This window comes from Tripterygium wilfordii, chromosome 17 (genome assembly GCF_013401445.1).
Source record: "Tripterygium wilfordii isolate XIE 37 chromosome 17, ASM1340144v1, whole genome shotgun sequence".
Classification (NCBI taxonomy): Eukaryota; Viridiplantae; Streptophyta; class Magnoliopsida; order Celastrales; family Celastraceae; genus Tripterygium; species Tripterygium wilfordii.
Genome location: NC_052248.1, coordinates 5,693,919 through 5,716,515, shown reverse-complemented (window position 1 = coordinate 5,716,515; position 22,597 = coordinate 5,693,919). Strand labels below are relative to the sequence as shown.

The window sequence follows — 22,597 nt, the reverse complement described above, 5'->3', positions numbered from 1 at the left end:
CATTGTATGATAATGCCCACCTATCTTTCTCAGCATTTTTCAAATAAGTCCATACTTCCAACTTCAGTTCTTTCATCCATGACATCCAAAAATTAAACTTGTCCCAAGAAGGTTCTCTCTAGCCATAATATTAATTGTGTCTTTCAATTTTGAATCCTTAAACTTTGTCATGACATTGTTGACAAAATGTCTGGTACAATATCGGTGATATGTAGTGGCTCAGGCCATCCCTCGCACCTCCTGCTAGCACGAGGTGGTGGAGTTGGTGAGCTCTGGATATCGGTAGCCACCTCAACATTTGTATCGTACTCCGGATCAGTGGAATCATCATCTTGGGAAAACAGCAGATCTTCAATTCCCTTTTCACCTTGTTGTATGGGTTCAATGTCTTCATTTGGAGTTTGAGGAAACACAGTGGCAAAAGGATTTAAAGCACGCAATCCAATGGCTGCTTGTCCTCCAAAATGGAACAAGAGATCCTCCCTATTCTCAATTCCTTGGTTGCGGAATTTTGCGCACTTCTTATCTTCCTATTATATATCCATAAAGCTTATATTAATACTTGACTAAGCCAAAAGTAAAGTACTAGAATTAGAAAATATATAACAAGATATGAATGTCAATATGTAAATGATAACGCAGTAGTAACTAAACAAGAAACACATCAGGTAGTGGACATATGAATTAGGAAATTTGAGTGGCTGTGCATGTCATTCAACTAAAATAAAAGTTATCATCATTGAAGCATCAACAAGGAATATCGACAACAACTACGATCAAACATTACAAATCATAATTAAGCAAGAAAACAAAGCATCCTAAACAAGGGCACTTCGTGTTGCAAAGAATGCTTTAGCTGAAATACGCCATATGGCTTGGGCTAGGGCCAGAAGTCAAAATTCCTACCAGTTGCAAGAGTCCTTTCTAGACCTCGCGGCTTGCGTTGGAACTGCAATGAATGGAATAGAAGATGTAATTCGAGCCAGGTCTCGTTGAAACAAAAGTTATTTTTCCTTAATCATTGTAGTACCAGCAGCATATTCCTACTCTTAACTATTTATTGTAATCTTATTTTCCTTATTACGTATTAGATTTTCAACATGCTGTAACCATTTGATAGGTATATTGAAACCATTAGATTAAATTTTGTTTTGAATAGTTAAAAAAGATAGGGAAGTAATTACAGTTCTTCAGGAATAGGTATAAGGATTAAAATTCTCAACCGTCCAACTTCCCACGACCTTCAAGAAAATAACTTCCTACACTTTTCAAAAAAGATCCCCAACACCTTTAAGTATATGAAGATAGGAAGAGGAAAGGAGGGGGAAGAAGAAAAACGCATTTTCGATTCTCAAAACTATTCTTCAATAATGAGTTCTCATAACTCTAATTCACCACCTGCTAAGAAGATGAAACTGGTCAAATAAGGCATAAGAAAGCCGATACATAAAGGCCGATCAAACCGGCGAAGGACGAAGCAGAAGGTGAGACAGTTCTACGCTAGCAGTTATGTCTGAAACTAATAGAAAACTTCTCCAACTGCTACCAACTTCTCCAACTACTGCAAACCGCTAATAACTACACAAGTATAAAAAGAGATCATGAGCAACGAACAGGGGCATGGAGAGATTGAACATACTTTTGTACTCAAAAACAAGATAATGAAAACTTATGATCATTTTGTACCGTGGACCTAGGCACAACGCCGAACCACGTTAATCTTTTTGTTTTGTCTTACTTTCTTTAAATTTCGGTTGTTTAATTATTACATCAACAATTTGGCGCGCCAGATAGGGGATTAACGAAATAATCAAGTCAAAATGACAAGTTTAGAAAGTTCGCAGAATCACTACAAGAAATTCGGGTTTCCGTGACAAGCTATGTGTGACAAGCAAAACAATTGTCATCAAAAGGGATGTTTTTGTGACCAAAAATTTTTGTTGTCACTCATAATTTTATTTAGTGATGATAATATCGTGACGTCACTAGATAAAACCATTCCGTGACCCCGTTTTTATTAATCGTCACTAAATGTTGTAATTGAAATAAAAAATAAATTTTTGACATAAGTTAAAGACAAATTCTATGTGACAACAAGAAAACTGGTCACTAATGTCTATTTGTTGTGACTAATTTAAAATATTATAACTAAAGGTCTTAGCAAAAATTCTGCAAAATTTATAGCGCGCGAAATACAAGCGCCAATTTATTCCCCTTTAGTTACCATGAAATTTTTATCATCACGTTAAAGTATTAGTGACAAGGTTAAAATGGGATTTCTTATAAAAAATATTTAATTACGACTAAAAGTATATTAAAATAATAAAAAAAAAGAGTTGAACCTAGTTAATTGAGAGATGGGCTCCCCAAAAACACATTTCCTTCGTCAATAGTGAGGGAGCCAACGTCAAAGTCTTCCCTTGCGTGCTTGCCATTGAAGGAAGATATCATCGGCTGCCATTGAAGAACGATATCATCGGCTGCCATTGAAGAAACGAAATCGCGCTTCTCTTTAGTCAAAATCACTCAAGCCTCAATAGTGGAAACCGTTCTCCTAGATTGCAATTGAAATTTGGGTATGTTAGCACTGTACGTTTTGTTTCTCCTTCCATGTCCTCTCTCTTAGCTTGGTGCTCCATGTTTTTGTCTTTGTTTTCAATTTAATTGACCAATTAGGTTGTTAAATGCATACCGATTAGGTTGTTTAATGCATACTGATTAGGTTGCTGGTTTTTCTTCAGTATTCTTTTCTTTGCTGGGTGTTGCAGGTTTGTTATTTTGGAGGGTGTGTTTTTGGTGTTTCAATAGCCATGTGGGGAGTGTGGTGAGTCGATGGTGTGTTGGGGGGTGTGGTGGTGTTGTGTTTGTGGTGAGTTGGGTTCTTCGGTATAAAAGTGGTGTGTTGCTGTTAGTGTTTTAGTGGCTCTAAGCTTTTGTCATAACCTTGGTTTTCTTGTTTGTTTCTTGCTCTGTTTCTCTCATGTAGTTTTTGGACTTCAATTTTGTTGGATAGTGTCACTTTGCTGCATGATTGCTGGTATTTTTTGGGTCAAGTGTTGTTAAAATTATATATTATAAGTTTATATAACTTCCCTCAAGTCTCTAATTTAATTATAAATGTTTTGTTTTTGATGTTGTGAAACTACAGAGGAACAATGTTGAACAAGGAATGGATAAAAAGTGATAATAGAGTCAGTATTGAGTATAGAGAAGGGATTGATGCATTTATTGGTTTTGTATCTAGTCAGGGGGGAGATAGTGAAAGAATTAGGTGTCCTTGTAATAAATGTAGGAACACTGCATTCAAATCTACAGCTGAAGTAAGGTTGCACTTATTGAGAAATGGATTCAATAAAAGTTATACGACATGGATTCTTCATGGAGAAAAGTTACATGCCTCAACAGAAGCTTCCAACGTTAATTGTGATGAGAATTTGAATGAGGAAGTCCAAATGGATGATGTTGATGATTTGATTGGGCTAGTTCATGATGCATATGCATTTGAGAATGTGAATACTTCTCAAACTCATGAAGAAATGTTTGTTGAAACCCCGAATGATGAGGCTAGCAAGTTTTACAAGCTACTAAAAGATGCTACTATGGAACTTTACCCGAGCTCTAAAGTCTCAAAATTATCTTTTATTGTGAAATTCCTAAACTTGAAGACTCTTCACAATTTGACAGTCAATGCAGCAAATGCTGTGTTAGACTTTTGCAAGGAGATTATACCTAGTAATTCTTTGGTTCCAAATTCATATTATGAGGCACGGGCCATCATTCAAGATTTATGTCTTCACTATGAAAAAATTGATGCTTGCAAGAATGACTGTGTACTGTTTTGGGAAGAACATAAAGATGCACAGTGTTGTCCAGTTTGCGGTTTATCTAGATGGAAGGTAGTGAATCGTAAACGTAAAATTCCTCATAAGATTTTACGTTATTTTCCACTTAAAGATAGATTGCAGAAGTTATATATGTCAAAAAAAACTGCAAAGGACATGAGATGGCATGAGCATGGGCGTGTTTATGATGGGATATTAAGACATCCAGCAGATTCTAGTGCTTGGAAATCGTTTGATGAGCAACACAAGTCTTTTTCTAAGGATCCAAGGAACGTACGACTTGGTTTAGCAAGTGATGGGTTCAATCCTTATGGGAACATGAGCACTTCATACAGTATTTGGCCAGTCGTGCTAGTTCCATATAACTTACCTCCTTGGTTATGCATGAAGCAACCTTACTTCATGATGACACTTCTCATTCCGGGACGTAAATGTCCTGAAAATGACATCGATGTCTACTTACAGCCTTTGATCAAAGAGTTATTGGAGCTTTGGGAGGTTGGGGTTCATACATATGATGCTTATGCACAACAAAATTTTCAGTTACGTGCTGCTGTAATATGGACCATTAATGATTTTCCGGCATATGGTAACTTATCTGGACGGGTGACTAAAGGAAAACTAGCTTGTCCATGCCATAAAGACACAAGCTATCTTTCAATCAGAAGCAAGCTGTGTTATATGGGCCATCGTCGTTTCTTGCCAATTGATCATCCTTGGAGACGTAATAAGGGATCATTCAATGGAGAAATTGAGGATCAGCTTGCACCTCAAATGTTGACAGGAGATGGAGTATTAGACCAATTACGTTTCTTTAAAGGTGTTATATTTGGTAAAGGCCGAAAAAGAAAGCGCACTGACTATGATAATGTATACAATTGGAAAAAGAAGAGCATTTTCTTTCAACTTCCTTATTGGAAAACCCTTCAATTACGTCATAATCTTGACGTTATGCATATTGAGCGTAACGTTTCGGATAATGTGCTTGGAACTTTGATGAACATGGCAGGAAAGACAAAAGATACAATTAAGAGCCGTTATGATTTAGTAGACATGGGCATCAGAGAAACTCTTCATCCTCGCGTTGAAGGAAATAAGATAATATTGCCTGCAGCGTGCTATGCCTTACCTCCAAGAGCAAAGATCAAATTTTGTAATTTTTTGGCAAATCTAAGAGTTCCAGATGGTTTTTCGTCAAATATATCAAGATGTGTGAATGTTGGTGAGAAGAAGATTCATGGTTTAAAGTGTCATGACCATCATGTATTTTTTCAACAAATACTTCCACTTTCTATTAGGGGGTTACTTCCAAAAGAGGTGTGTGAGCCATTGACTGAGTTAAGCAACTTTTTCAAGAACTTATGTTCAAAGTCATTACGGCTTGAAGATTTAGACCAACTCGAAGAGCAGATTCCTAGGACATTATGCAAGTTAGAAACAATATTTCCACCAGCCTTTTTTGATGTGATGATCCACTTACCAATTCACTTGGCAAAAGAGGCTAAAATTGCTGGGCCTGTGCACTATAGATGGATGTATCCAATTGAAAGGTAAATGATACATGGTTTTTTGAAATCTTATGTTTTTTTTTTCCTTTGAATCATAATTAAAATAGTATTAATTTTTGGATAGGTATCTACGCACACTTAAGAAATATGTTCGCAATAAAGCTCGTCCAGAAGGATCAATCGCAGAAGGATACATATTGGACGAATGCTCAACGTTTTGTGCAAGGTACCTTAATAGTGTGGAAACAAAATTTAATAAGGCACCAAGAAATGATGATGGTGGTATCTCGAATCATGGCTTGTCAATTTTTGGAAAATTTGGTCGTCCGAAAGGAGCTTACATATTGTATGAGTTAAGTTTCGAAGAATATGATCAAGCTCGTATGTATGTGCTCCAAAATTGTGATGAAGTGTGGCCTTTTATCGAGTAAGTTCCTAAACAATCTACTTTAGAAACTACTTAACAGTCCAATAAATTGTTAACTAAATAATTTGATCATTTTCAGGGAGCATAAAACTGAAATTTCAATGCTAAACCGAAGAAATGCATTGGAAAGGCATTACAAAGACTTTCACACCTGGTTTTACCATCGTGTATGTATCTTTTGCTATCCATTAGATGTAGCTAACAACATTGGCTGAATTCTATAATTCTATTAATTCACTTGCATTGAATGGTAATAGGTATCAAAGCTACATGCAGATGGACATGCAACAGATGAGCTCCTTAGTTTGGCTACTGGTCCGTTAAGAACGACACGTCGATATTCCACATTCATTATTAATGGTTTTCGATTTCATACCAAAGATCGTGCCACGGAGAGAAGAAGTCAAAATAGTGGAGTTTTAGTGAAAGGAGATGATTCTTCCCCAGAAAAAGAGTATTATGGCGTTTTAAAAGATGTTTTTGAACTATCTTATGTAGGAGGACGAAAAGTGTTTCTATTTAGGTGTCATTGGTGGGATGTGGGGCGACTTGGAAGAGGTTATAAGATCGATAAATATGGCTACACAAGTGTCAATGTGAATGGGTCTTTAAACAGTAGTGAGCCTTTTGTGTTAGCCTTGCAAGCTGAGCAAGTATTTTACATAGAAGATAATGTTGATAATGAATGGCTTGTTGTGGTTAAAACCACTCCTCGTGATCTTTACAGTATGCCACCTGCAAAGGAAGGAAATTCAACTGATTTTGAAAATTCATCAGAAGAAGAAGAAGAAGATGCTTACCAACAACAAGACTTTGAGCAAAACATGTATCCCATGGAACATGAAGACATGATGCCTATCCTTTCAAGGAATGATGTTGAGCCTGAGACTTTTAATGTCAATATAGACTTAAATGTCTCTACCAATGATGGATCAAAGGACGTTATTGATGACAATATAGATGATGAACTAGACGATGAACTAGATGATGATCACTTTGAGATTGAATTTGATGACGAGTCCAACTCTGATAATTAGTTTTCTGTTAAGCCGATTTTTGTAGAATACTATTATCCTTTATATTTTATAATATTTCAATTTTTTCCTAGCTACTTTGTAAAAATTGTAAATCCTGAATATGTTTCCCTTTGTTTGTTATTGGATTTACTTTGCCAGTCATATATATATCATGAAAATCAGTGAATAAATTTTGGTTTGTGTAATTACATTATATTTTAGCCATCACATTTAAGATATAGTTTTTTGGGAGATTTATTCACCTGAGATATTTGATATTTACAGGTTGGCGATGGGATGAATGATACGCCCTTTTTGGCTCTAATTGATATCGGTATTGCTATGCGAAATGGTACGTACTCGAGGAGCAAGTGTCGTACGAGTTACACGAGGTGAACGTGTAAGATGGTCTCCGAGGAGAGTTAATAATAGAGACGTATCCACAAATGAAAATGAAAATGAAGGAGCTGGAGATCAAGTAGTGCAAGATGAGACAAGTCAAAGAATTACACGACGTGAACGTGTAAGATGGTCTCCGAGGAGAATTAATAATAGAGATGTAACCACAATTGAAAATGAAGGAGCTGGAGATCAAGTAGTGCAAGATGAGACGAATCAAAGAGCTTCAATTCAAGTGCAAGATGAGACACAATGTCCCCAAACACAACCTGAGCCATTGACTCCTAGTAGTGCTGGTAATTATCATAAATTTTTGATCTGTTTATGTGCTTATTCAAAGTCATTATTTTTTGAACTCCTTATATGTATGTCTCAATATGCTAATTACTATAATGCATTAATGATCTATACAGCTTCCGCCTCTAATGATGCCATTAAAAAGGTTGTACGAGGCAAATATAAATGTTTGAATTTAGATTTGAAAACCAAAGGTGGAAAATTAGAAATTGTAATGCCTGATGACATTCAAAGAGCTGTTGGGAAAAATTCAAGAGATGTTGTCAATTTTTGTGGTTATATTGTTAGAAGCATGGCACCTTTGTTTGTGGAGAAAGAGGGAAAATGATGGATGCCAAGTGGGAGGACATTGTAGGGACCATAGGGGAACTAATGTGGACCCAAGTGAAGGTAATAATTTGTATCATCTTTAAGTTCATTATATAAATATATTTACTTAATGCTATAGATATACACATCCCTCAGTGATTTTATTTCCTGTTTCTTTATGTTTGTTATTAGGAGAAGTTTATAGTGGCTGAAGGCAAGCAATACAAATTTCAAGCATTTGTTATAGATACCATGCGACGCTTGTATAGAATTTGGAAGCACAGATTACATGATACTTATAAAAGGTTTCAGACAGATGAAGAAAGGCTGGAAAATGTTCCTAGTGATGTAAAGAGCGAAGATTGGAAGCTTTTGTACGAGTACTTCAGATCAGAGAAGTTTCAGGTAATACCTACTTTTTAATAGCTTTTGTTTATTCATTTGTGTGGTGTTACTTTCGCTAGCTATGCTAGATTTGCTCCGTAAAATCAGAACATGCTTCACGCAATAAAAATACACATAGATGCCTCACATATGTATCATTGTTTGCAGAAAATTAGCCAAAGAAATACAGCAAATAGAGCTAAGCTTGTGACTAAACATACTTGTGGTACAAGATCATTCGCCGAAGTTGAGGAGTCAATGGTAACTGTGATTTTTTTGTCTGTTAATTTCTTTAGTCATTTTAGCTAGTAAACATTGTAAATGACTTGGGTTGTGGCAGAGAGATCCGATCTCTGGAAAAAGGCCACCACCAGATGCGATTTGGCTTAGACAACATATGAAGAAAAGTAAAGAAGGGGAATTACAGTGGTCTGATCCAATCTCCAAAGAAGTCCATGTACGTGCATTGATATATTTTTATATTGCATATATATGACATGTGAATTTATTTATATATACACTCAGTTTTACAAATGGTTATAAATGACTATGAAATATGTGACTCATGTGTAGGAAAAACTTCATGATCTTGTCGTTCAACAAGAAGAAACACCTCCTGAATCTCAACTTACAAATGATGAGATGTTGCTGCAAGTTCTTGGTCAAAAATCTGGTTATTTTCGAGGTAAAGGTGCTGGAACAAGACCACCAACAAAAAGAACAAGATATCTCGAAAATATGCAAGAAGAAGTGCAACGGGCTGTTGACTCGGCTAGGGAATCCATGATTGAAAGTTTACGGGCTGATGTCAGTAACGAACTCAAAGCTGAAATCAGGAAAACTGTGGAAATGGAGCTGAAGAATGATCTTACGGAGCAAATTCAAAGCCAATTTAATGCTATGTTCCAAGCACGAATGGCTGCCTTTTTTGGCTCTTCATCACAATCAGATACTTCAATGCCGACAAGACCTGCAAACCCTCGTAAGTATTTGTAATCACATCATTTATGTTTCGATTGATTTTAGGTTAATGTTGGAAGAAAATGGTAGGGAATCTTACCATAAAAATATATCTTTATTTGAATGATTGAAGTTTTTTTTATCTAGACATTGAGTTTTGTTGAGGATCATGTTTTTCTGAATTGAAGTTTGGATATGTTGAGTATCATGTTTGTGGATACTTTTCTAGAGGGTTACTGTGTCTCATTCTGTTTTCATTAATTCAATCATTTGCATCTCTTGCTTGCTTTGATCTGACTACTCTTGGAGGCTTATATCTTTTTTTTTAGTTGTTGGATTTCACTTTGAACGATTGCTTCCTTCATGTATTATAGAATGTTTTTGTGTTCTATTTGCGGTCTATTTCAGTTGTGCGTCTTGCTCCAATCTGGTGCTCATTGGTATTGATCACATGTGCTACCATAGTCATAAATGTTTTGTTTGGCTACGCACAGGGAAATGTATTTTGGCATAATCAAGCTAGGGACCTGGGACCTTAATTAATGTTGTATTTTGGGTGCTCTTTGGTTTTTGGTACTACGCATTATGGCATAATCAAGCTAGGGACCTGAAACCTTAATTAATGTTGTATTTTGAGTGCTTCTTGGTTTCTGGTAATGCGCATTTGGGATGAGTTCACTCCTCTAATAGCTGTCTTGTATTAATTTATGCAGGTTAAAGATTGAGATAGCTAATGAGTTCCAATCAAACCAGATTCAGCTATACATTTGGAGCTTATGAGAAGTTGTTTTTTGTTCTATATATGTTTTAGCTTCTTAATAGTACTACTTATTTTCTAACTAGCTATTAGGTTAACTATGATTGTAGTTACAAATGTTTATGTTTTATGGATATACATTTGGATGTTAAATATATTTTATGTTTATTTACCATTGATTGATCATTATTAATTTATATACTACTGAGCAATTTTAGGAAATATTGATTCGGATGTCCATGTACAAATGAATAGTGACCATATTACTTGTCACTAAAACCATTCGGGGAAAAGTGCACAAAATCTTTTGTTACGTAACTTTTGCCACAAAATATAATTGTGTATCGAATCTATTTTCAATTATAGTGACAACCTTAGCTAGTCACGGAACAAATATATAAATCGTGACAACTAATTAGTCATCACTAAACCTATTATGTGATGACATACACCGTCCGAGAAAATTTTTTACCTACATAACTAATAAATATATTTCTGTTGTAGTTACAATTATAAATTATTTGTTACAAATAAACACGTCACACATAAAACTTTTAATGACGACTTAGGTTGTCACTACAAGTAGGGATTCAGTGACAAGTTCTTCTTGTCACAATTGAAAATATTTTGTGACACATTATTTTAAGTCGTCACTTGTCTTTCAGCGACGGAGGTATATGCAACGGAGGTACGTCGTCACCAGGCTCGTCACTGAAACGTTTATGTGACGAGTTTTCTGTGTTCAGTGACAATTTTATTTGTCACAGAAACCCGAATTTCTTGTAGTGAATGACGCTATGAGCGAGAAAATGAAAGCTTTGATCCAACGTTTCGAGGAAAATGAGAAAGAATTCAACGCTTTCAAAGATGCTCAAGCAACCAAAATCCAGCAACTTGAACAAGAAAACTCAAATGTTCGTGCAAAAAATCAGTTGTTGCTAGAACGTGTGGACCAATTATCAAATTCTTATGCTACTGGTCTTATACCAAGTGCAACTATTCAGGTTGAAGGGCGAACAACACGATTGCCCAGTGCAAGTTCTCCTTTGCCATGATTCGTGCCTCAGACGGGGGCCTCATTGACATCATATTCGTTGCCATCGTCTTCAATACAATTGCTAAGGCCAAACGGTGAAATCATTGGCACCATTATTTCCTGTGTTGACTCCATCAACTTTTCCTACAATTGACGGACGATCAAATGTAGCTACTACATTACCAGGGGTAACAATTCAACAAAGTGTAGATAAAAGATTGGAAGACAAGGAATCTGCATTTTTTAGAATCCCGGGCATGACACCTCCCTTGAAGAAGAATCACACTTTTCTTAAATCTCCTTTTGTACATGCTATTGCGATGGAGGAGTTGCCAAAAAAATTCATTATTCCACACCTTAAACCCTATGATGGCACTTTGGATCCAGAAGATCATGTGATCAATACAGTCAACGATTAACTTTGGTTTCATATCCTTTCAATAAACATGAAGCGTGCATGTGCCGTGGATTTAGTTCAACATTGGTTGGGCCACCATTAAAATGGTACCTTGGGCTTCCCGAAGGGCAAATTGCTTCATTTACACAGTTAGCCGATGCCTTTGTAGAACAATTTGCAAGCAGCAGGAAAATAATTCCAACTTCGGATGATCTATATCGATTACGACAAAAGCCGGGAGAATCTCTATGAGCATTCTTGGCAAGGTTCAATAAAGAAAAGCCCGAAATTCCAGGCTGTTTAGACGAGATTTTTGTCAATGCATTTCGCATGACCCTTCTTCCTAGAAGTAAATTATATGGAAAACTCACCCGTTATCCATGTAAGACTTTTCAGGAAGTTCAAGCAAGAGCAAGCGTTCAAATCAAATGGGAAGAAGGTGAAAGGAGGCTCCCAGAGAGACTTTTAGAATAATCAAAGAAGACTGAATCAAAACCACCAACTTCAGATTCTACACGAAAAACACGTTCAGATCCATCACGATATAACCGGAACGATCCCAAACCTATGGATCTACTATCAAAGAAGCCGCTGTCACCAGAATATAATTTGGTAATACCTCCTGGAGAAATCTGTCCAATTCTAAAAAAAATTGGGGACGCCGTTCAATGGCCTAACAAAATTCATAAGTCGATTGATCAAAGGGACGTTACCAAGTGGTGTGAATTCCATAATGATTATGGGCATATAACTGAAGATTATTTTACACTTAAAAAAGAAATAAGTCAGTTATTAAAGAAAGGTTATCTTCGAGACTTATTGAAAAGGGGAAAGCGACAATGGTTCAAGCAAAAAAGCGAGAAGTAGAGCATGGACCGCCTCTTCTAGAAAAGACAATCCATGTAATAATTGAGGGGTTTGAAATCAGTGGCATCACACATTCATCATCAAAGAATTATGCAAAACAAACTGTCAATTCTGGTGTTTGGATAGAAAAGTCGATGGTTCAATTTACAAGACAAGTCATCAGCTTTACAGATGATGAAATGACTACGCTATTTAACTCGCATGATGATGCGCTTGTAATCACTTTGCAAATTGCCAATTGTGAAGTCAAAAGGATCATGATTGATGATGGTAGTTCGACAAATTTGTTATTCATGTCCACCCTCCAAGCTATGGGTTTAACGGAAGCTGATATAATCAAAGGCCCTATTCCTCTCATCGGCTTTAGTAGAGAGCAACAGTATACGATTGGTTCAATTCCATCACAAGTATATGCAAAGGGAGTAAATCTCCAGGTACGATTCAACATTTTAGATTGTCAATCCCCATACAATGCTATTCTAGGACAACCTTGGATTCATGCAATGCGAGCAGTACCATCCACGTACCATCAAGTGATTCGATTCCCAACTATCAACGAGGACATACTTGTAGAGCATTCGTTCGTTATAACAATGGACGATGATGATTGGAGGGTTCCGTTCATTCAATATCTGCATGAGGCAAAATTACCTTCAGATAAAAGCGTAACCAGAGCTTTACAACGAAAAACATCTCGTTACATAATGCTTAATGGAAATCTATATGAAAGATCGTATTCTGGAATTTTACTACGATGTTTGTCGAAAGATGAAGCACAATATGTCTTGGCCGAGTTACACGAAGGAGTTTGTGGTAATCATTCCGGTGGACGAAGCTTGGCAAGCAAAATCATGCTTACAGGTTACTATTGGCCAACACTTCGAGGAGATTCATCCAATTACGTAGCCAAGTGTGATAAATGTCAAAGATTCTCACAAATTCCATACCAACCCCCAACGGAGTTGAATCCTATTTCTTCTTCTTGGCCTTTTATGAAGTGGGGAATGGACATAGTCAGTAAGCTCCCACCAGCATCAGGTCAAAAGGTCTTTTTATTGATTTTGACCGATTATTTTAGAAAGTGGGTTGAAGCTGAAGCATACAAACAAGTACGAGATACTGAAGTTAAGAGTTTTATTTGGCGAAATATCATCTGTCAATTCGGTGTTACTTATGAAATCGTATGTGACAATGAGTCTCAATTAATCAACCATAAACTCCAATATTTGTGTAATACATGGAAAATAAAGCTTTGCTTCGCGTCACCAAAACATCCACAAACAAATGGCCAAGCCAAAGCAACTAACAAGACCATAGTTTCTACTTTAAAGAAAAGGTTGGAAGAAAGAAAGGGGGATTGGGCAGATGAACTTCCTGGCATCCTATGGTCATACAAAACAACAGTTCAAACTTCTACAGGCGAAACTCCTTTTTCTTTAACTTATGGAACAGAAGCAGTTCTGCCAGTTAAGTCGGCTTACCAACTACACGTTTTGAATGGACGAAGGACGAACACAATAATATCGTCTTAGCTTAAGAATTGGATTTACTAGAAGAACGACGTAATATTTCTTCAATCAAGACTGCAGCTTACAAACATCGGATTGCCAAATATTACAACCAAACGGTGAATCAACGAACTTTCAATATGGGAGATTGGGTTTTACGAAAAGTTTTCCAGAATACACAGCAGTTGAATGCTGGAAAACTGGGGGCCACGTGGGAAGGACCGTATAAAATTATAGATGTCATTGGTCATGGTGCTTACAAGCTTCAAAATAAAGAAGGGAAGATACTCAACAACAGTTGGAATGTGAAACATCTCAGCTTATACCTTTCCTAACAAAACAAAACAAAAAAATACATATAATATATATATATATATATATATATGTATGGCCTGAATGATGAATCACTGAAGTGTATATATTTACCATAATGGTTGAAGTATATACACATATATGCCTTAGCATATATAAGTGCCTGACGGACCACCTTTCACCTCACCATCCTTTTATTTTTGGTTTTGTAGAGTTTGATTGATACAGATCGAAGCATCACATATGATTTTCCAGGACAAAAAAGACCGAGCAATCAAAGCATCGTATACACTCCACTAAAAGGTCTCGTATATTTTATATTCTAAGACTTTTTGTGTTTTTACCAATTTATATCTTTATTTGTTTTTTGATGTTTCTTGATATTTTCTTGATAATTAGTTTTTTATATGATGTAAATGGTTTTATATGACATGCAAGTAATGTAAAATTCTACTTAGAATTAAGGATAGAAATCAATTAGGGACAGAAATAAAAGAAAACATAGATAATAATATTGAACATCCAACATTAAGAGTTAGGAATCGTCTCCTTTTGTACATGCTATTGCGATGGAGGAGTTGCCAAAAAAGTTCATTATTCCACACCTTAAACCTTATGATGGCACTTCGGATCCAGAAGATCATGTGGATCAATACAGTTAACGATTAACTTTAGTTTCATATCCTTTCAATAAACATGAAGCGTGCATGTGTCGTGGATTTAATTCAACATTGGTTGTGCCACCATTAAAATGGTACCTTGGGCTTCCCGAAGGGCAAATTGCTTCATTTACACAGTTAGCCGATGCCTTTGTAGAACAATTTGCAAGAAGTAGGAAAATAATTCCAACTTCGGATGATCTATATCGATTACGACAAAAGCCGGGAGAATCTCCACGAGCATTCTTGGCAAAGTTCAATAAAGAAAAGCTCGAAATTCCAGGTTGTTTAGACGAGATTATTGTCAATGCATTTTGCATGGCTCTTCTTCCTGGAAGTAAATTATATGAAAAACTCACCCATTATCCATGTAAGACTTTTCAGGAGGTTCAAGCAAGAGCTAGCGTTCAAATCAAATGGGAAGAAGACGAAGGGAGGCTCCCAGAGCGGCTTTCAGAACAATCGAAGAAGACTAAATCAAAACCACCAACTTCAGATTCTACACGAAATACACGTTCAGATCCATGATGATATAACCGGAAGGATCCAAAACCTATGGATCTACTATCAAAGAAGCCGCGGTCACCAGAATATAATTTGGTAATACCTCCTAATGAAATCTATCCAATTCTAAAGAAAATTGGGGATGCCGTTCGATGGCCCAACAAAATTCTCTCTCCCTACTTGCAGCGAAGGCACCTTCACCCTTGTAAAATTCAGCATCATCCTTAGCTTCAGCTAATGCATCTGATAACCGACTCACTTTTTGATTAGAAGCACTTAACTCAGTTTCGCGATCCTTTAGTTTGATTTCATTTTCTTGAAACTTCATCTTGAAAATTGAGGACTCTTCTTTAGTGATTTGCTTTTGTTTCTCCATGTTCGATAATTGCTTGTTCTGATTCACAAAATCCATCTTCAAAGCAATATGCTTCGTCTCTAGTTCATTGAATTTATCCTCTGCATTCTTTAGAGCTTCGTTAGCATCATTCTTCATTTTTTTCAATTGAGTTTCGGCTTCCATCTTGGCCTTCTTTTCTTTCTCTTCAGCATCAGAAGTTTTCTCATCATCGGCTTTGAGAAGATTATTTGATGAATGAAGGCCTTCATTTGCTTCTTTTAAACGTTGCCTTTCGTAGAAGCAGCTGAACTGAAAAAGACTGGAAATAGAAGACAAAATTTAGTTTTAAGCTATTGATGATAAAAGAGAAGTAAGTTAAATTTACTATGTACCTAGAAGGAATGAGAGATGCTATAGAGAGAAGCTTCTTCAATATCCATCTTTGGAGGAGTACCAAGTCCTAAGGGATATACCAGTTTCTCTAAATCAGGATACAACTCTCCAGGCTTCGTGAAAATAGGAATATCAGGGACCGTGATTTCAAAATTTCTCATCGAAAGTTCAGACGATGGTCCGGCTCCTAACCAAATTAGTTTTTCTAATAAAAGAGATCTAAGAGGCGAAACAGAGGAAATAGGGTTTCCTTCCTTCCTTACATCATTATCTCTAGGTTCGTTCTCTCTTCCATCATTTTCGATATGGATCACCCTTTCGGATTCTTCGTTAATTCTTGTGTCTTCATCTTCTGAAGATGGAATTGAAAGCTTAGCCTTTTTGTGACCATCAGTTGTGTCACCCTCAGAGCCACCTACCTAAAACTTCAAAAGCTTCGGGTATCTTTCCAAGTTTGCTTTGAATTCCAGAACCTGGTTCATGTCTTTTTTTTTACCTTCTTTCTTTCAGATTTTTTCTACTTTTCTCTGCTCAAGAAGTTCCTTTAAAGTTAAAGGAAGAATCGCTTTAGGAGCCATATGAGATCCTACCAAACATCAAAAAATTATTAAAATGAAAGAAAATTTTAATAGCCAGAGGCAAAAATATTGTCAAAACTTACTTCCCAGAAGATATTTCGAACACACAATTTTCCAATCTCTTTCAACCCGTGGCACTTTCTTAAGGAAAGATTGACAGTTCTTTTGTGCTTCTGTGGTTATGAGAATCTTAGGAGACTTTCCTGCAATAAAAAGATAATTAATTATATCAAAAATTTAACAAAGAAAGACAAAAATTAATTATTAATACCTTGAATTTGCCAGGAATTAGAAATAGAATCATCATCTTCCAAAAGAGTCTCCCTCCTTACTAAGAAAAACTTCTGTTGCCAATTGTGGTCACTAGTTGTTGTCCCGATAATCAAAGCCTCTCTATCCCTTATTGATATCATATATCTCCCCATATCTCTCTTATTCTCTTGCCAAGAATACGCAACAAGAAATTGAGATAGTCCAAACGTAACATTTTTTTTATACTTAGAGCCTCTAAAGATAATAAAATACACCAAGTATTGGGCATCAGTTGACAGATCTATAAACTCCAAAAAACCTTAAAACAGATCTATATCACTACAAGAATAATGGCCAGTTGCTTCATCATCTTTGCCGCTGAATCAGATTTCGAAGCAAATAATCATTCATTTGCTTCAGTAATGATCCCGTGACATTAGTTATTAATTGCCTCACTATATTTGTCACTAAACTGAAAGCTGAAGCTAATACATCTCATTTTACCACGGCAAATAACTCCCTCGTGACAAAAAAGAATTTTTTTGTGACAACAATATCCCGCTAAGTGAAATTTTGGCTCCATTTTTTTAATTTCACTCTCACCCTAATCGCTTTTCTCTCTACACACAGACCCTAAATCGAAAATCTTTTTCTCCATCATTGAAACACCTCTTCGTTTGGGTGCATGCATCTACGGATGAATTCAATACAAGTTTATCTTCTCCTTCATCCTTTCGTCCCATCATGACCGCGATTAGGTTAAAAACCTATTTATTGAGCTCTGGCAAAAGACGGAACGATTTAGTTTTCTTTTTTACCCATCTTTGATTCGTGAGGTCCATTAAAGCCATAACGGCTTCAGAACTGCGGGTTCGTTGGTGGAGTAGAGGACGGTGAAGGGAAAACCTGCAATTTCCTCCAAGGGTTTTCCAGCCCGTGTCTGCAAAGGATCTAATGAGGACGATGATTAGTAAGGATGTTTCTAAGAGATTATCAGTAGACTAGGCTCTCAATAAGTTTTAATTTTTAATTTTCTCTGATTATTAGGGATGTTTCTAAGAGATTATCAGCAGACTAGGCTCTCAGTAAGTTTTAATTTTAACTTTTTCTGTTTTTACTGATTTGTGTTATTTTGGGTCCCTTCAAAATCAAAAGCGTATTAAGTTTTATTGTATTTGTATATGTAGGACATCCATGGATGTTCAGTGAAGGAGAAGAAGCTTCAATGGACTGATCTATCACTTGTTTGCAGAATCACTTACCATTGTTGTATATAAACATTAAGAAATTGCTTATCAGCTATACCAGATGAGGAAGATGGTTTGTAGGGATGTTTCTAGGAGATTATCAGCAGACCAGGCTATAAGTAATTTTAATTCTGATTTTCCTCTGTATCACGGATTTGCGTCATTTTGATTCTGACCATGCAATTGGACATTGCTACAACCGAAAAACCATGTAGAAGCTCCATGGTATTGCTGTATTTTATTTACAACGGTTATTATTGTATTTTATTTCGATTTGGTTATGCAATGTCCATAAAATCTGCTCTAACTTTTGGATTTAGCTGAACCGCCTATTGTCTTTTCGTGTTCACATGTGTTGCTAGGCAATATTTTAAAATCAGCTTTGACATCTCAGCCTGTTGTTCCTCTGTGTTCATGTCTGCTGCCAGGTAATAAATAAAATCAGCAGTGATATAACTCTTGCTTGGACATCTCTTAATTATTTTTATGCAACTCATGTGTTGGATTTGTTCATCCTTCTGAGGTTTTCTTCTTTACAAGAGGTGTTCCAATTTATTTTTTCAATTGCCCCGTGAGTTTTCTAATGCAGGGTGTTTTTGTAATGAGTTTTTATTTGGTTCAATGATTTATCTCATCAAACATTATCATGTTTATATTCTAATCGGCATGCCCTTCTATATATTTGTTCAATACAAGTACTTTCTTTGAGTCCTAGAATGTTCTTGATGAGTTTATGCTTGGGATTGGGGACAAACAAGAATGACGTTGCAAATGCTGGATTTTTTGTGCAGGTTGAGTAATGACACTGCCCACTTTTTATACTGCAGTGAATGTACAACCTCCGTCTTGGTCATCGGCTAATTTCCATCCAGGTCTACACTGCTTTACTGAAACCTCATGAAAGGATGGCACTTGATCTCCCTCATGGGTTATATGTCATATATTGTAGGTTCAGGATGCATCTAGTGTACAAGACATATTAAGAGAGTCTGTAGGAGATGATGGTACTCCAAGATCGTGGGAGTAAACTTGCAGCACTAGTTATATCTTGATTGAGGATTATATATTTTGTTGTTTAAACATTTTTTGGATAGATGCTACTTAATGGAAATTGTTAGTTTCATTCTTTTTGAGTGTAGATGGATGTTTTGTCATTGAGACTTTTGTGATTGAAAATTTTATTGAAAAATAAATACAGGTGACATTGATTAATTATATTAATGTCCAAAAATGTGAATATTTTTTGTCACGACAATAAGGTGAAGCAAACGCAGCTTGTTATTTTTTCGAATTCTATTTGCTTCGGACAAATTAGTGAAGCAAAACGTATAAATTTTAGCCACTATCCTTTTTGCCTCACCTCTTTCCGTCGCAAAAGTCTCTGCCACGGCATTCTTGTCGTGGCGAAAATGATTTGCTACATAGCCAAATGCCACTCCTTCATTGCCGTGGCAGTACCGAAGCAAAAAGTATTAGCCACGGCAAATTTGTATTTTGCCTCGGTATTCTATAGAGGCAAAAAATATTTATTTTAGTAGTGAATTAAAGGGGAAAGGGGAAATTTTAACCCACACTTAAGTGATTCATTAGGGTTTGGAAGCCTCATTTCAATCTCATGAGGGATCTCAAAATCTTTTCTTATTTTATCTAAATCAGATTCCGTCAATTTAGAGACAGGATCTCGATCTACAATTACCTCATCTTCGATGAATTTTCTCTCAACTATTCTGCCCCTAAAACGAGTATTTGGCATAGGAGGTGATGAAGCTTTGGGTGTTGAACTTTTATCTCTAGGGTTAGCAATTCCTTCGGCTAAATCCCGCTCGGGCAACCCACTATCCTTAGGAAACTCATCTTGGGAATCTTGAATAATACAACTTTCCTTCGAAGAGATTAGAGAAGTATAACTAGATTCATCCCTTTCAAGTTCCCTTTCAAATCTGTCTAGGAACTCCTTAGATCCCATCCAAGCCATTGCAACAAAATCGAAAAGAAGCAAAAGGTAGCAGAAAACGTACCGTGCACAATTTGAATCGCGTTCTCGTGAATCAAAGTAATGAATACTTGCAATAAACCCATTAAAAACCCCCGAGGACTAAAGTGTAATTTTCAAAATTCGAGAAGTTGAAACTTCTCAAAAACTACTTATGAACTAACCATAATTGTTCGATTAACGACATCACTTCGATAATAGCGAAAAAGACGGCTACATTTATGACCTATCATCTTTTCCCTATAAATATGACGAATGTAGAAAGATCCCAGGAATAACACTTCCAAAAACATCATAAGTCATAAGCTCTTCACGATTCCCTAGTTTCCCTCGGGTGGCAGGGGGGTCTGCTGTAGTAAAAACTACAGCAGATCCCGCTGTAGGTAATTTGGGTAGCAAAAACTTTTTATTTTATTTTGAAAAAATTATAGATGTGTAGTTTATGATCTAACGAATCCAACGATATATTTTTTGTTCGAAACAAAAATCAAATTCATCTTGATCCAGACACCGAATGTTTTGTGTTTATATCCGACGGTCTAAAATTGTTAAGCATTTTTCATATAGCATATGATTTTTGTTTTGAACAAAAAATATATCGTTGGATTCGTTAGATCATAAACTACACATCTATAATTTTTTCAAAATAAAATAAAATTTTTTTTCATCCCAAATTGTTATTACAGTGGGGCCTGCTGTAATTTTTTTACAGCAGAGCCCCGGCACCCGTTTCCCTCCTATTAGGTCCAAAGATGAAAAACCAACTCCTACAAATACAGCTAGCAAAGGGACGAAGATCGCACATCACTTCACTTCTATATACGATCCTCATCAGCACATTTCTGATTTGCAAGATGTACTGATAAGCATGAATAAAGATCTCCAGAAAACTGAAGCACGAGTGATGGAACTCACTATAGCCCTTCAAATGGCAGAAAGTTCCCTTTCTAAGCTTCGGGAGACATCCGAAAGAATTGTCATAAAAGGAGATCCTCAAAAATGCCAAGACATACTGCAAGATATTACATTCCTGCTTAGAAATATCTTAGTTAGGATAAGTAAATATTTATGTAAACGATCTTAGAAAGTTTAATGATTCCATAAACATTTATTAATGAATAACATTTTATTTGAAAAAGCAACGTCTATCAAAAAGCCTCATAAAAAGATACGAAGCTCCAGTAAAATAAAAATAAAAAAACGAAGCTCTTCAAGATCATTAAACAGAACTGCCTGTAAACACGTTTTAGCCATAGGATCAATAGCGGATTATCCTGATCGCTAAAAGCTTCAATAGATTAAAAGTAGGGGAAAGGACGTATTAAATAATCATAAACTCCTTGAAAACAAACAAAACTGTTTGAGATTCCCATGTCTCTCAAAAAAATAACTTCTCCATCTTTAAATAGACAAGGACAAGAAAGATACAATAAATCAAAATAGGTTCTCCAAAATTTATTGAATATGAGTTCTTCTAGTTTCTTGCCTGCGAAGAAGGCAAGAATAGAATAAAAAGGTTCGACATCAGGAAAAGAGAAGGAGACGGAAGATGCAGTTATAGACATTTACGAAATTTCAGAAGAAACATATGAAGAAAACCCACGTGAATCTATCCAAGGGTTAAAGGAACTCTTAAACAATGCTGAAATAGATCTCCAAATCGAACGTCAACGTAACGAGGCTTATACAAGGGCACTTCGTGTTGCAAAGAATGCTTTAGCTGAAATACGTCTCATGGCTTGGGGTAGGGCCAGAAGTCAAAATTCCTACCAATTGCAAGAGTCCTTTCTGGACCTCGCGGCTTATGTTGGAACTGCAATGAATGGAATAGAAGATGTAATTCGAGCATGGTCTTGTTGAAACAGAAGTTATTTTTCCTTAATCATTGTAGTACCAGCAGCATATTCCTACTATTAACTATTTATTGTAATCTTATTTTCCCTAATACGTATTAGATTTTCAACGTGTCATAACCGTTCGATAGGTATATTGAAATCATTAGATTAAATTTTTTTTGAATAGTTAAAAAAGACAGGGAAGTAATTACAGTTCTTCGGGAATAGGTATAAGAATTTAAATTCTCAACCGTCCAACTTCCCACGTCCTTCAAGAAAATAACTTCCTACAATTCTCCAAAAAACGATCCCCAACACCATTAAATATATGAAGATAGGGAGAGAAAAGGAGGGGGAAGAAGAAAAAAAACATTTTCGATTCTCAAAATTGTTCTTCAATAATGAGTTCTCATAACTCTAATTCACCACCTGCTAAGAAGATGAAACTAGAAGAGAAGGTTCAACTTTGAAGATGAAGAATTAACCAGAAGATCCTGTAGCCGAAACATTCAGAGCCAGGGAAGAAGAATACAGAAAAGATCCCGAAAAGCTCATCCAAGAATTAGAAAAATTCTAAAGGACACTAATAGGCATCTTCAGAATGAGACAGATCGCAACACGGAGTACTCCAGAGCACTCATAGTTGCAAAGTACGCTCTTGCAGGATTATGTTATATGGCATGGGAAAGGTTCAATGACAACTTTATGTTATATAATAATTTATAATGATATGTTATTTAACATTTCTTTACTAATCATATAATTTTTGTAGAGCTTGCA

The 22,597-nt window shown here is 36.1% G+C and overlaps 2 protein-coding genes across 2 annotated transcripts; both read left to right on the top strand.

Moving 5' to 3' along the window:
• Positions 1 to 2,386: 2,386 nt before the first annotated feature.
• Positions 2,387 to 6,884, top strand: LOC119981643. Its single transcript, XM_038824717.1, has 5 exons — positions 2,387 to 2,576; positions 3,149 to 5,392; positions 5,475 to 5,777; positions 5,857 to 5,944; positions 6,035 to 6,884. Exons 2-5 carry the CDS (start codon positions 3,156 to 3,158, stop codon positions 6,812 to 6,814), a joined length of 3,408 nt encoding a protein of 1,135 aa, XP_038680645.1. The 5' UTR covers positions 2,387 to 2,576; positions 3,149 to 3,155; the 3' UTR covers positions 6,815 to 6,884.
• A 610-nt stretch (positions 6,885 to 7,494) lies between these two features.
• LOC119981644 lies at positions 7,495 to 10,085 on the top strand. The gene is made up of 6 exons (XM_038824718.1): positions 7,495 to 7,879; positions 7,991 to 8,203; positions 8,351 to 8,443; positions 8,523 to 8,639; positions 8,756 to 9,164; positions 9,856 to 10,085. The coding sequence occupies exons 1-6, from the start codon at positions 7,814 to 7,816 to the stop codon at positions 9,858 to 9,860; spliced, it is 903 nt and encodes a 300-aa protein (XP_038680646.1). The 5' UTR covers positions 7,495 to 7,813; the 3' UTR covers positions 9,861 to 10,085.
• Positions 10,086 to 22,597: the final 12,512 nt, after the last annotated feature.

What these genes read in the sequence shown, in the direction of transcription:
- LOC119981643 (XM_038824717.1), top strand. Translation starts at nt 3,156, where the DNA reads ATGTTGAACAAGGAATGGATAAAAAGTGATAATAGAGTCAGTATTGAG. An exon ending in GAAGTGTGGCCTTTTATCGA is followed by an intron (nt 5,778 to 5,856) that starts GTAAGTTCCTAA and finishes GATCATTTTCAG; the next exon opens with GGAGCATAAAACTGAAATTT. An exon ending in ACACCTGGTTTTACCATCGT is followed by an intron (nt 5,945 to 6,034) that starts GTATGTATCTTT and finishes GAATGGTAATAG; the next exon opens with GTATCAAAGCTACATGCAGA.
- LOC119981644 (XM_038824718.1), top strand. Translation starts at nt 7,814, where the DNA reads ATGATGGATGCCAAGTGGGAGGACATTGTAGGGACCATAGGGGAACTA. An exon ending in TAATGTGGACCCAAGTGAAG is followed by an intron (nt 7,880 to 7,990) that starts GTAATAATTTGT and finishes GTTTGTTATTAG; the next exon opens with GAGAAGTTTATAGTGGCTGA. An exon ending in CAATCTCCAAAGAAGTCCAT is followed by an intron (nt 8,640 to 8,755) that starts GTACGTGCATTG and finishes ACTCATGTGTAG; the next exon opens with GAAAAACTTCATGATCTTGT.